General features: G+C 44.8%; 2 protein-coding genes across 2 annotated transcripts; one reads left to right on the top strand and one right to left on the bottom strand.

Annotated features, from left to right (window-relative positions):
- Positions 1 to 1,863: 1,863 nt before the first annotated feature.
- Positions 1,864 to 7,203, bottom strand: LOC146636488 (uncharacterized). The gene is made up of 3 exons (XM_085350844.1): positions 7,128 to 7,203; positions 2,168 to 5,469; positions 1,864 to 2,076 (listed from the first exon to the last, which is right to left on the bottom strand). Exons 1-3 carry the CDS (start codon positions 7,201 to 7,203, stop codon positions 1,864 to 1,866), a joined length of 3,591 nt encoding a protein of 1,196 aa, XP_085206970.1.
- A 3,578-nt stretch (positions 7,204 to 10,781) lies between these two features.
- On the top strand, positions 10,782 to 14,542 carry ccnb1ip1 (cyclin B1 interacting protein 1). The gene is made up of 4 exons (XM_085350846.1): positions 10,782 to 11,078; positions 11,501 to 11,647; positions 11,825 to 12,011; positions 14,376 to 14,542. Exons 1-4 carry the CDS (start codon positions 10,782 to 10,784, stop codon positions 14,540 to 14,542), a joined length of 798 nt encoding a protein of 265 aa, XP_085206972.1.
- Positions 14,543 to 14,764: the final 222 nt, after the last annotated feature.

A 14,764-nucleotide genomic window follows, 5' to 3' on the forward strand; every position in this document is an offset into this window, starting at 1 on the left:
CTCATGAACGCATGTGGACAAACTTCTCACACATGGCTCCTTTCTCCCCCTTTGTCCCGCTCCCTGCCCTGGGCATTCTTTTCATTGGTTACCAGTTGTCATGGTTTCAGGGAGCCCCTGCAGGCAAAAAAAAAAAAAACTAGAGGGATTAAAGGCGGCCATTTTGGGGACAGCTGGACCAGGTTGGTCCCTGTTGCCCCCTGTCCCGCTCCCAGTCACTGTGCGAGGGGGGACGAGGGCCGGCATTGTGTGAGGATTAGAGCTTCCTGTGTGTCAGCTCATTACACGGGGGAGTGTAGGGGTGACGGGTGGAGCAAAAAGAGTGAGGGAGCGAAATGAAAGAGAAAATTTAAAAGAAAAAAGGAGTGAGTATGAAAGAGAGTATGACACAGAGAAGGGGAGCGAAAGGCAGGAGAGGGGGGGGTATAGGGAGGGAGGTGGCAGCCTCTACAGCTGCACCCTCAATCACACTCATACAGGCTCCGATTATCCTTTTCACACACACTCACACACACATGAACAGCGCAGGGGAACTGAAACATATTAAAAGACACCGAGAGCAAAAAAAGAAAAAGAAAAGAAAAAGCAGAATCTGGAGACAGCTAGCCCAGAGTCTCAGACAAAGGACCCCACCTTCCTCCTCCTCCTCCTCCAATCCAGACACACAGAGAAACTGGAACAAACAAGAGAAAACTGACCAACAGTGTGCACACAGAATAAGAGTCATGCAAGCAGAATACTTAAACAGATAGATGACTTCACAGAGACACGGGATTAAACCCAACCCAGACAAAAAAATGCCCCCCCCCCCAACACACACACACACACACACACACACACACAAAACGAAACCCACCAGACGAGCAACAAACAGGTCTCCTCTTCACATTGCCTTTTGTTTTATTTATCTTTTATACATCTCATGGGAACATATTTTTGTCTTTGCTACAAAAAAAAAGAAAAAAGGGTTTACAAAGGGGGGAGCAAAGCATACAAAAAGCTAAACTGAGCTAAAGCAGGAATGCAGTGAGTGCAGACAGTTGGTGCAGGAGCAGGACACCCTCAAGTGCTCTGAGAGAGAAGGGAGGATGAAGGAGGAGGCGGGAGGGCGGTTATAACGGACGGGGCTCATACTTGTTGCGGGTTTCACAATGCAGATAACAGCAACCATCAATACAACAACGCAAACAGGGCCCTGTGAGGGCCGGGGTAGCTTACAGTTTTAAGTACGGGACTCACACAGTCACCGGCAGCATTACGACCAAACAGCATCACGGATTCAATCATTTCAGCAGGTTTTTCGGCAGCACAAGGCAAAGTGCAGCTCACAGTGTAGCTCGGCACATGCATTCAGCAGCATCACATTAAAAAAAAAAAGGAACAAAGTAGGAAACAATAAGAAGTCTTAAAATGTAACCGCAGCTGTATTTACAAACTCTGGCCATTCCTAATCTGGCCTGTTTTGGTATTGACTTCATTTTGTAAAATTCTGGACACTCTTCTTTTTAAAAAAAACAAACAAAAAAACCACAAAAATCAGCTATCATAGAGTCTGTGCTGAACAAGCACCACGATAACAAAAAAGAACAAGTAATTCAGCTCATGGTAATGCTGTGAAGTGTGTAAATAAGGCCTCACCGTGGTCTCCAAAATAGAAAAATACATAGCTAAAACACTACATTCACAAAATCACTGGAATCATACTACAGTATAAACTACAGCAGACCTATCTGCCTAACAAAAAGGTAAATATGAATTTGAATTATTATTACGCTAGGAAACAAATCTCGTTCTATTAAGTAAAAGAAAAATACATTCCCTTGTCAGGACCCTTAAAAACTGACATTCAACAGCACTAACTTTCTACGCGGTGGTGTCCATAGCCTCGTCTGCCGCGTCACAGCCGACGCTGTTCGGCAGAGGATCTGTGCTGTCGCCTTTCTCGGGGGATTTAAGCAATCCCTGCTTTTCATCCTGCTGTGCGGCGTTTTTACGATCCTCCGCAAAGTCATTGTCATTGGTTTGAGCCTTGGAGGGGGTACTGGTCAGCACGCCGGGGTGGGTCTTCATATGACCCTGTTGACAGGACACAATGATATTTATTTACAGATACAAAATCTCAAATTAAAAACTTTTACATCACACTATCTATTATCTCTTCTCTCACCTTAAGTCCGCTCCGGCTAGCGTAAGCCTTTCCACAGTGGGAGCAGCTGTAGGGTTTCTCTGGGCGATGAGGCTGTGTGTGTGGTGTTGGTGCTGGTGTTGGTGCTGATGCTGCTGGGACCGAGGGCTCAGCATCCGCAGAAGGCTTTTCTGGAGTGTCCTTCTCCAGCTCTGTGTCCAACCCAGACAAAGACTCTCTGAGTGTTTCACTTTTCCCTTTACTGTGGGCAGCATCTCGTTCCTGTGACTCATGTGGTGCACTGCCACAGGCCCCATCTGCTTCTGGGATAGCTGTGGGGCTGACGGGAGGGGGGAGTGAAGGTACGGGATTTGCAGTGGGGTTACTATCAGGAGTTATTGTGGGTTTATCTGTCGAGGACTCTTCATCATGATTAACGCCTCTGTGTGGCAGATCATTTTCTGCACCAGGCTTTGAAATGCAGAGAGAAAGGGGGACGTCGTCACCCTCTGAATCTCCATTTGCCAAAGCTGGGGGTGCTTTGAAAGGGCTGCCCAGGTCAGTGTGGGTCTCCTCCTCAGAGGACATGGAGCCATTCACCAGGCTACTGTCAGCTGGGATGCTGTCCTCTGGCCCTGCTGAAGTGAGGTTATGGGTCAGAGGTGGGCTAACACTGGACGTGGAGCGCTCTGATTCCTCTGTCTTCACAGATGTGGTGTCATTAGCTGCAGATTGCTTAAAAGTGGACCCTGAGCTTAGAGCATCAATTTGAGACTTGGTGCCTGTTGTTAAGGCCAAAGGAAGGAGCTGTGTTTTAGATTGGGAGCTAATGGAGTCATTCTCACCAGCATCAAAGACGCCACTGTCCATTTCTGCAGCATCTTCGGGGGGAACATCTTCATCGGGCGGAATCTGTCCTCCGAGGTGCAAGCGGATGTGGTGCTGAAGAACCAGGGCATTGGTGAACTTGCGTGGGCACAGCGGGCAGGAGTTCAGGGCACGGCTATTGGGCGGCCTCGCACGGTGAGTGGCCAGGTGGGCCCTAAGGCTGCCCTTTGTTGAGAAGGAACGACCACAAAGCTTACAAGGGAACGGGCGCTCTCCCAAATGTGTGGCCTGGTGCAAGCGAAGAGCTCTGGGGCAGCTAAGAACACGCAAACACACACCACACTGATTAGCAGCCTGGACGGCGGGGAGAGATGGGGTAGTTCTAGTAGCGCCCGAACCCTGGCTTGTCTCTGATCCTGCAGCATTAGCACTAGGACTCAGTCCAAGAGCCGCCAACATTTCCCTGCGGTAGGCACTGGAGGTGGTGGTCAGGTCGTGGCCATGGGTGTCTCCGTTGGCTTCAGTAGTGGTGTGTGAGGAGGTGGAGGGCGAAGAGGCAGAAGAAGAGGAGGAGACACCTGGGTGAGGCTGCTTTTCAAGCTTCTGTACCAGCCGCTGCAACTTGGATGTATCAGAGGTAGAGGTAGTGGGAGAGGATGAGGAGGGGGAGGAGGCAGATGGTTTGGGGAAAGGTGGGAAAGGGAAAGGTAGCTGATGAGGCGAAGTGAGGTGGGAGGTGGATGGGTGTCCCGGTGGTCGGAGAAGCGCGAGGTGGTGAGGGGAGGTACCTCCAGGGAAGAGAATCTTAGGCAGGTGAGCCAGCTGGGAGTACGGCGAGGCTGAATGGAGGCTCGAGTGAGGAGGAGTGTTTTCGTCAAAGCGCTGCTGCTTTGCTCCTTTAAACTGGCTGCCCACAGAGGACGAAGATGACGAAGAGGAAGACGGGAGCACACTGCTGGATGCGCTTGCAGCGGCTGCCGCTGAAGCTCTGTTCAGCTGTAGCAGCGAATGAGCTGTGGACAGCAGAGCCATGTCCACAGAGGGGGGCAGAGGTAGGGAGGAAGGCGAGGCCCGAGCCGAGCCACTGGACAGGAATCCTAAAGCCATGCTCTCTGTGATGCCGGGAACGCTTCCTTTCACCGCGTTAAATGTTTCATCATCATCAGCTCGCCGTTTGCGCCTCCTCTGGATGCTCCCTGTGGCCGATCCGCCCTGCGTTTGCTCTGACAGCGCTGGAGGCAGCAGGGAGAGCGACAGCTCTGGGTTCTGCTCTCTGTGTCGCAGGAAATGAGCTTTAAGGTTCCCCCTGGTTGTAAAACGGCTCAGGCAGACTGGACACTGGTAGGGCCTTTCCCCTGTGTGGGACCTCAGGTGGATCTGCAGGGACGAGTCGCTGCTCAGCACCTTCCCACAAAAGCGGCAGATGTGCTGAGGGCGTCCTGATGAGGAGGCAGAGGTAAGAGAGGAGCTGGACTGGAGGTCCTGGGGATGGCTGGTGGGAGGAAGTGAAGGAGTTGGGAAGCTGACGCCATTACTGTGAGCGAATGAAGAGGTGTTAGACGATTTTTCATGGAGGTAGCGCGGTGGCAGGCCCAGCGACAGGGACAAGGGGTGTAGGGAGGCAACAGAGGAGCTAATAGTGGATGAAAGAGATGAGGAAGAAGAAGATAATAATGAGGACGAGGTAGAGGAAGATGCAGCTCTGCTGCTGTTGTTGTGTGAAGCGCCTGACTTGGAGACAGCCGGTTGGGGGAAGAGAGCTGATGGAAGGCCAGTCAAAAGTGACGAGGCTGTGGTGACTGGAGTGGCAGTGGAAGGATGCGTTGGGGATGAAGATGCTGCTCCGTTAGGTTTCAGGTTGCTTTCCGTTCCGCTGGCTTGTGCATTGTTGTCCTGGCCAAAGACAGCTCCTCCAAGCCTCAGAACGTGCCTGCAGATCTCTTCTGTTATCTGCATCTGGTGGATTTGGCGCTGTTGTAAAACCCTCAGCTCCTCTAAGAGCACCGCCAGTGTGGGAGGGACCTGGCTCTGTCCCTGCTCCCCTGGTGAGCTGGTGGCCTGCTGTTGACCTGGACTTGAGCTTTCACGGTGAGGTGGAACACATTGAGAAGAGGAGGAGGAAGAGGAGGTGGAGGTAGTGGTGGTGGCTGAACTTCCAGTCTGCGGGGAGGTCATGGTGGAGTGAGAGTTCCCTTGGCTGTGGGAACCAGAGGTCTGACCCAGGGGGGGAGGTGAGTGAGTTTGGGAAGACAGCGACGGGTGAGGGAAGTCCGGGGAGAGGGAGGAGTGGGTGTTGGGAAGAGATGTTGTGAATGGGGCGATGTGGCTGGGCCAGTGGGGAGGAGGTGAGCTCTCGCTGGGTAAGGAGGGCGCGTGGAGCCCTCCAGGGGATGGGCGAGGGGCCAGAGGCGGCTGGCAGTCTTGAAGAGATGTGGGGGATGAGGAGGAGGAGGATCCTGATGAGGTCACTTCTGAGCCGAGAGATGTGGATGGTGACTTTAAGCCCAGATGGTCATCTGAGGATTTAGAAGAAAAAGAAGAATGATGAGGGTTTTTTTTTTTTTTAAACCTGCATGTTTATTTGACAAAGCTCCGATATCAACCCAAATATACAGCTTTGTGAATTTATCTGAACTCTGTTTTTTCCTTTGCCTCCATTATTGTTTATGAATTTAGTTTTAAAAAATTCTGTGTGCATACCAAAAGATACAGTTACAACATCAAAAGAAATTCCTGCTGGAAAGTGGCCTTGAACATGCAAATAAACAAGAAACTCAACCGTCCACGAGTCTTTGTGATATCTTGTCTCAATCTGTGCTCTCCAGAGTAAAACTCCTCAAACATCTTGTGCACACACATACAAAAAAAAAAGCTCACAGACCACCTTGCTGCTATAGCAACACATTTTAGAGGACAATGGGCATCACCAAGACAACCCATAGCCCCTCTTAACCCACTCCCTACAGCGGTTACGTCTTTCATCTCCCTATTCACCCTCCCCCGCCTTACGTCACAGTGGAGGTCAGGGGTCAGGCCAAGCTAAGGGTTCTGGGCACTGTCCACACACTCTGATTGGTCAACTAATCTGACCTCTGGCACTCAGGGGTCAAATTCTTTCAGAAATCTTGAGCACGGAGTGAGAAAGAGTAAAAAAGAAAAAGAAATGAGGGGGAGGGTAACAACAATGGAGAGACAAACTAACTACTCCCTCCTGGAGAGACAGTGATGGAATGAAAGACTGTACCTCAAGCGAAACTCCTTCCCTGCAAACCTGCAAGCAGATAAGCCTCAAACTAAAACTTCCACTATTAATTGTGAGAGTTTGCCCCAGGGGAGCTGGTGCATGCATCAGAAGCTATATCCCACTAATAATGTGACAAAAACCTCCATATTCTCTGAAATGTTTTCAATCCCCCCGCCTGTGTTAGGAGTATACAGTCAATAGGGCTAAAGGGTGAGAAAGAAGGAGCAAAGAAAGGGGAGGGGGGCTGTATTAAGAAAGGTGGAAAAATGAGGGGGAGAGGGGCACATAAGGAAGAAAAGCATGGATGAAGAGCAAAAGAAGATCAGAACAGAAAGGGTGGAAGATTAATCTTTACCCCCCAAAAAAAACACTGCCCCCCGCCCCCACCCTATTGCACCTTATTGTGAAGAAGTAAGAGAGTGCTCCATACTAATCAAAGCCCTCCAGCAGTCAGCGCTGAGCAGCCTGTTGGTCTCCAAGAGGATGAACAGCACACGAAAATGGCCACAGATGTATGTTAGTTAATCCTACCCACAAGAGCAAGTTTATTGGCCCCGTCCAAAGTGCCCCAGGTCTCATTTATAAGTGGGATCTATTGCACTAAACTAGTAAGCAGAATTGTGAGGTGAGACTTTTTTTCAGTCAGTTAAATCAGGTGCATTTGTCGGAATGCAAATGCAAACATGAACTTGCAAAAGTTCGAGAAAAGAAATCAAAGAAAACCCGCTCATGACTTAAATGCTAACTTTTGCGTTGGTAAATGAATTTAAAGATTTAAGTTCTTATAGTGAATTTCACAAGCAGCCAGTAGCCTGTGAGCAATGTTGTTTATAACAATCTTATGCCGCTTTGATTTAACAAAAAGAAAGAAAGAAACACAAAAATCCAAAAATAAAAAGCGCACGAACACTCGTAAACATGTTTTCTCACCGTGCGACTGCAGCCTCGGGCCCCCTGGATCCGCGTTAACGAGATGCTGGGGTCTCTTCTGTTTCCGGCGTGACATGATTCACGGCGAGTCAGACGGAGAGGGGGGCATCCGTCGGTTCAATGGCAGTTTTTTTTTCTTGCGCACTTGGACGAGCTTCCGAGAGCATCCAAATTTAAGAAGCTGCAAGTCCTTGGCTTTAAAAAAGAAAAAAGAAAAAGAAGAAGAAGAAGAAGAAGAAGAAGAAGAAGAAGAAAGGGGGAGTTTTGAAAGAGCGGGTCTTTCATGGAACAAAGTTCCAAAAAGAAAAAGTGATGTTTGGAAATCCGCCGGGCTGCACCGTGTCACATGAAGCTTGCCGTGTGTGTGGCTGTTTTCTAAAGTCTCTTCTACCCCCCAAAAAAACTTGTCCAATTTGCGCCCCTCCTCTCCCACTGCTGCCCCACTGCATGCACATACAGGGAGCGCACACACAGTCACACATACACACTATATACACACACGCACACAGAACCACTCCTTGTTCTATGATATTTGCATTTGAATGGCGTGCAACACACAGCCTCCCCGGTTCTCCTTTTCTCTCTATCTCGCCCCCCCCCAGCTTTATTTTTCTTAACACTGTCACGCTGCAGCCATAAACTTTCAATAAAAAACCGACAATGGCGTCAAAGCCCGTTGGATGTCTAAAAAACAAATTAAAACGGGCGTAAGATGTGGCCTTTTTGTTCGAGATAAATGTTTCAATCATTATAGCAAGAGAGTGAGTGCGAGAGAGAGAGAGAGAGAGAGAGAGACGATGATGGCTCTGATTAAGATGCAGTAACACGCGTAAAACTAATCCAACAGGTAACTTAGCAATCAGGTGCCATGCCTCGATCATCCTGTGCGCTCTGCACCTATACTTTGATCCTAGTCATAATAATGAAGTCAAGCTGGCAGGTGGTTTCCGTCAGCGTGAGTCAAAAATCTGCCTTCCCAGCATTGAGCTGAGAAGGCGAGATGTAGCCTTTGATTTCCTCGGGGCCAATTATCAACAACAGTGCAGCGAGCGGCTAATGTTTGCAAGTGGGGCCACACATCCATTCCACATGCATGCATGTAATTCGTGTGTGTTATCACCGAGCGCATAATACCCACCCCCAGCACCACCACCACCCAAAAAAAAGCATCTTACACTGGAGCTCTATTTAAAAGGCAGAGAATAGATGGGAATCTTTGACAATGGCGTGCTGGACACAGTTGAGTGAGCATCTCCCCTCTCTCACTATGAACCCCCGGACCCGCTGCTGCACAACACAATGCCCCTCTTTCACCCCCTGCCTTTACTCCTGTACCACGTGGAGAAATGGATAAAAGCAGGAGAGGGGGAGAAAAAAAGTGGTGGCGGAGGAGGAAGGGGGCCATATTTAAGTAGGTGTCTCACATAAAGCATATAGACTGGCCGCTCAGAGGCTGTGTAGGGAAAATGGGCAGTATTTGATTTTGAGGAAATGCCTGCCATTCAGAGTTTAACAGTTTAAGCTCACAATGATGGACTTTAGTCAAGCTTTTTCACGTCACTTTGAAATACGGCACTATTTCGAAAAGAAAGAAAAAGAAAGAAAGAAAGAAAAGTTAGGACACTATAACATGTAAAACCATTATTATTATTATTATTATTATTATTATTATTATTATTATTATTATTATTATTATTATGCTGAAACAAGCATGGTCCTTCCTGAAATCCAGGATAGCAACAGATGGCACATAATATATCATCTCTGGCATTAATGGTTCCCTCACTGATATCCAGATCACATTCTCATTATCATTGTTGTTGTTGTTTTATTTATGTCCCTTTTGTAAGGAAGCCTGGAAACATAAATACTTGTGCCAGCAAAAGCAGCTACAAAAAAAAAACATGAATTCAAAAAGACAACATATACGTTTTTGCCAATATATGTGCTATGTGGCTTCATAACGTTAGACAGTGAAGTACAGTAACTGAAATATTATATTTATTTCCATTACTGCTTTATTACATAGAGACACCTGCAAGACGGTATAATACATAATATGTATTATGTGTGTGGAATCTTATGCCTGACAGGTGTGCTCACCTGTCTCAGAAAGAAGAGTTTTTCTACAGTTTTTTGTACAGTTTTACAGAGAATGGCAGGAATGAGGTAGGAATTCTTTGAAGTGTTCTTTACGGCAGGCGGATTGAGCAAGTCTGAGAGAGAATGAGTTTTGCTAGCTCACTACTGTGGAGTGGAGTGGGTGAGATGGGTTTGCCACTATGGAGAGCAGTTTATTCAGTGACCACCTGTTGCCAACGATGGTTCCTGCCTTCTGAATCAGTTTGTATATCCTGCTGCCATCTCTGGGACTGATGCTGCCTTCCAAGCACACAACAGCAAAGTAGATGGCACTTCCAACATTCTTGCTGCACACAATTTGAATCCGGAAAGTAGAGTGGGGTCATCCTCTTCTTCTGCAAATTCAGAATTGAACTTACTGTAGCTTAGTGTGGTAGCTACCAGTGGTCATGTAGGCCTAATTTTTATTTATTTTGTTGTTTATTTTTCCACACCACAGTTTGTAGGGCTTCACTGGATTTATGTAATAATAATAATAATAATAATAATAATAATAATAATAATAATAATAATAATAACACAAATCTTGCTTGAGATTTACATTAAAAGTTTGGCCCTAACTTTGTGAATTATTCTAAAGGTTTTGCCATCGTGATTGGTAGAGCTTGAGCTGTATCAGCCAATCAGATTTCAGCAGTGATGTCACTTGCGGGGTCATCTTCAGAGTAAAGAGTTAACGGTAGGTTTTGGTCTTTGAAATTAGCCATTTTACCAGTGTTTTAGGGTTGTGTTAAGGTCCGTGTGTATAATGTCGAAAGTATATATTTTTTAATAGTCTGCTAAAGGAAAAAAAAGGTTGAAATGACACTTTAACGAGCTTGTTATTAGCAAGTGCAGAGTGCCTCAGGCTTTCACTAGCTAACCTTCTAGTGCTAGCATCTAATGTCGATAATGCTGCTCAATTTTGGGTAGCGGAGCTTTTACGTTTTATACAACAAAACTGTATTTTAACAGTTTTATTTTTTCATAAATATATATTATAAGCCACTACAAATTAAATAAAAAAGGGTTTCAGTGTTTACAAATAATAACCTTTGCTTTATTCCATTGTAAAAAGTACATTTATCCAACGTGGGATCTATAGAGTTATTTTAGCCCCCATACAGTTACTGTAGCTTAGCTTTTGATGAACATTTTGTAGGTACATGAAATATGTACCTACAAAAAACTTGATAAAAACAATTTGTGGGAATATGTGAACAAAATTATTTAAACATGTAATAAATAAGCTCCTATAAATTACCAAAATGTTGTAGGTTAAGGCCAGCTGCAGCTGTATTAATAAAAACTATTGTCCACCTTGTTTTTAATACAAAGGTTTCAGATTAAAGTAAAATGTAGACCTCTAAAATAATGTCTGATTGTGATTAAAATAGTTCAAACAAAGACCAAATTACTCCTGCATCGCATTGGGCCTTGTGTTATGGAAATTTGATTGTTAGTCTTTGGACATCATGTTTTTGCTTTGTAGTTTTTTTCTCTGAATGACTTTTTACTGTCCTTTACAAAGGCATGTCCATCTGCGATGACACCCTCCTGTGTAATTTCCCAAAGTGTCGCGCTAAGCTGAGCGCCTTCGCTTGGGTCACAGCGTGCTCACATGTTTTCTGTGATCAGCACGGATCTGAGAAGTTCAGCTGTTCTCCAGTCATCTGCCCTGCATGCTCGTCTGCACTGTCTGGAAAGCTGGACATTGTGAGGATGGAGCTGTCGCCCTCTGAGGAGTATAAAGCGATGGTGCTGACAGGTCTGCGACCAGACATAGTGCTGGACATCAGTTCCCGTGCTCTGGCCTTCTGGAGCTATCAGGTCAAGTATCTCCATGTGAACAATCAATACAAAAGCAGACAAGTGTGAGAGAAGCTCCCACATCATCCCAGAAAAATCTAATTTTTTATTCGTAAAGTAGCATTAGCATATGTAATGATGCCATGCCCATCTGATCAAAACAAGTTACAGAATGTAAGTTGTCTCTTTTTATCTACGCTTGAAACCAGGATAATTTTCTAGCTGTGATCCCTCCCCTTTTTTAATTATTTTTTAACTCATGCTAAATGCTAAATTTGAGATTCTGTTTATTTAAAGAATTAAAATGATGAAAAAGGTGAGTTGGTAAACAATCAGCTGATTCCGAGGTGCTCAGCTGGCCGTGTACTTCCTCGTATATAAACCCTGATGGTCCGTTTATGTCAGTCAGATCTTGTGTAGCGTGTAAGTGTTGGTGTGTGCAGGTGCATCAAGAGCGTATCTATCAAGAGTACAGTCTGTCACGGGCCGAATCACAGCTGAAGCAGATGGAGAAGGTGCTTACTCAGCAGAACCAGAGCAGAGAACTGGAGCTTACCGCCTTGAAAGGAGAAATCGCCTCCCTGAAGAAAGTAAATGACACAACTCTCATCACCACACAAGACATTAATACACTAAACTTGTAACCTGGTGTAAAATAGCTTCAAAGGCTAAGATGTAAAATTACAAGGAGCACGTGGTCGTCTTAACTGTGAATCTTGAAGACATACATAGAGTAAAACTAGATTTCTCTGTATCCTGATGGCCAGATGATGGACGAGTACAAGAGGAATTACAGCGAGGTGTCTGAGAAGCTGATGCAGAGAAACCGGCAGTACCAGAAACTACAGGGGCTGTACGACTCTCTGAGGATGCGTAGCATGGTGGTGGGTGCTGGAGAAAGACATACAGAGCAACAAATGGGACATCAAGACTACAACGCTGATAATAATGCCGGTAATGTCTGCACATTGTTGTTCATTTGTAGTTTTTAAAGGTGCATTGTTGGACAGAGATGAAGGCTTGGCAACTAGTTTATGATAATGGACACAGACATGACTAGTTATTTTCACTTTTAAAGGTCAAACCATAATATTGTTTTCAAATATGAACAGCAGCATTTATACTTAATCACAAATGACAGAATTTTAGCCCCCCTATCAGTATTAACCAAGGGCAGGGAATTTTTAACACAGCTTTTCCAACCGTGCTAGTTTTATTAAGTCTCGCACACGTGTCCTGAGCTGTCCCAGCCCATTCTTCTTTGGTACATCTCAAAAACCTCTCCAGATTTGCTGGTCTTCTGGCATGAACCTTGGTCTTATGCTTTGCGCAGGCAAGTCAGTGACGTTCACTTTGGTTATCTGGGGGTCGTTCTTGACCAGGAGCAAACTATGTTTTGGGTCGTTGTCGTGTTGTAAGACAAATCGGCGATACAGATCCAGTTTTGCTGCTGATTGCTTCAGGTTTTCTTTCAGAATCGTCACGTGTCCTTTCTTCATGATTCCTACCACATTGATGAGATTCCCAGTTCCGGACGTACTAAAGCGTGCATAAAGCATAATGCTTCCTAAACCGTATTTCATTGTGTAGACCGTGTTCTTTGGGTTATATGCCTCTCCCTGCTTTCTCCAAACATAAGCAGCATCTCTGTGGCTAAAGAAAGTGCCTCCAGTCTCCATAATTATTCTCCAGGTTGTCCTCACTTCATTCTGTCTTGAAAGTGTCTCTTCTGCAAAAATTCAGTTTTTCTTGGTCTGCAACCTTGCAGTCCGTTCCTGTGCAGGCACTAAACTAAACTAACAAATTCAATTTCCAGACTTAGCAAAGTCATTCCCTTGTGTCTTCAGAGTTGTTCTGAGGTCTTTAGCCACATCTCGTACCAGTTTTCTTTCCAGAGACTTATATTAAACATTTTGTTTCCTATCTCTGCCAGGCTTGCTCTGTGTGGCTCTCTTTGAATTTCTTGATGTGTTTCTCACTCTGGTTCGGAAACACTGCAGTAGCTTTGTATATCCATCTCCAAACCCTTGCTGAAGTGTTAAACTGTGTGTAAATTGGAAGATAACCCTCAGTTTTAACTTGATTTTACAGACTTTGACCATAACAAGTTAAAACACATCATTGCACAGTAGTGGTCTGTGCAATCAAAGGTCAGTTTTTCACGAGGCTAATAATATATGATACAATACATAACTACAGGGGTCCAACAAAGAATGGCCACGCATCATACTGATGTCTTCGGAAATTTATTTCTCTCTCTCTCTCACTCTTATTGTCTTCAGACACCGTGAAAACTGAAGAAACACAAAGTTTACAACATAAATGTTTTGAGCTTATCAGTCTCTCATATCAGTGTCCATAAACAGTCTTGTGCAAGCAGAACAGAAAAATGCACAATAATGGATATCACAAAAATGTCCTCTCATTACCAGTGTAGAACACGTATGCAACATTATACAAACAATATACATGAAACCATACCGTGTGCGCCTCTTGGACCACATGCAGAATAACATTAACGCTGAGGCTGTAGATGCATCTGTAGCCATGTATCCATGCTAGCTACACAATGCCATGGTTGTGCTCTCAACCAAACTCTGGTCATGTGACAATTACAAACTTTGCCTCATACAAACTTTACAGCACTTTACATATTTAACAAACCCATATTTTGTAATCACATATTTTTTTAATTAATGTTACACTTTTATCATCTTATCTTGTAAATAAATGAACTAAATTAAGCATGAATCTATCACAGAAACATGAAATAACCAACATTATTTTAACTGTCTCAGGGACAGTTACAATAATGATATAATAATATATATAATATATGCCTTTTAAAAGTGTTACCTAACAACATTTACTAATGATGCCTAAATGTTAAAGGCATTATTAGTAAATGTTGTTAGGTAAGAAGCAGTAAGTTTTTGTTGTTGGCTGAGTACACAAACAATGTGAAGATGTCATTATGGCCTCTATTACCTGCACTTAACTAAAGCTGTTTGCTTTTTGGCAGAAAAACTACTAAAGTCCATAGTAAAATATCACTTATGTTCAGAAAACAAAGATAAATAAGGACTCTGCTTTCATAAAATCAGCTTTCACATTGTGCTCACGTTGATGAATGAGAAGAGGAAGGAATCAGGGTAAAAGAATAATGCTTAATGGCAACGAAAGAAGACAGGGCTTTTATCAAAAAGACTTTGTCATCAGGAAAGAACAGCAGGAGTAATGAGCTGAATGTCTATGTAAGGGAATTTTTAGTGAGAATAACAATGAAAGACATCCATCAACCTCCTGTGTGTCACTCAGGGGTGGCTCGGCATGCGGCTCCTCAGAGGAGCCCTCCGTTCCTGTCCCTCGGCCCTGAAGGGGACAGTCGATTCTTGTCCGTCCTGGAGGCTGATGGAGGAAAGACCTTCTTCCAGTTCAGCTCCCCTGGCAGGGATAAATGCCGGCCCTTCATCAGGAGGCACTGAGAGCAGCAGTCTGCAGTTATCCATGTTACTCTCCTCTGTTCTGCTGTACTCACTTTAGCAGGAGACGTTTGCTCTTATTTTGTGCACTGTTTATTTCCTGTTCAAACCATAAATATGTATTTAACAGTATTAACAAATGTGGGATTTCATTTTATATTTTGTTACATGTTATTCCTAAGTAAATAATAAAAATCTCAAGCATATTTTCACAGAGTTATGTCT

The sequence above is a fragment of the Diplotaxodon limnothrissa genome, linkage group LG3 (assembly GCF_057381915.1).
Source record: "Diplotaxodon limnothrissa isolate DT_005_m linkage group LG3, D_limnothrissa_male_GT1.1, whole genome shotgun sequence".
NCBI classification, from domain to species: domain Eukaryota; kingdom Metazoa; phylum Chordata; class Actinopteri; order Cichliformes; family Cichlidae; genus Diplotaxodon; species Diplotaxodon limnothrissa.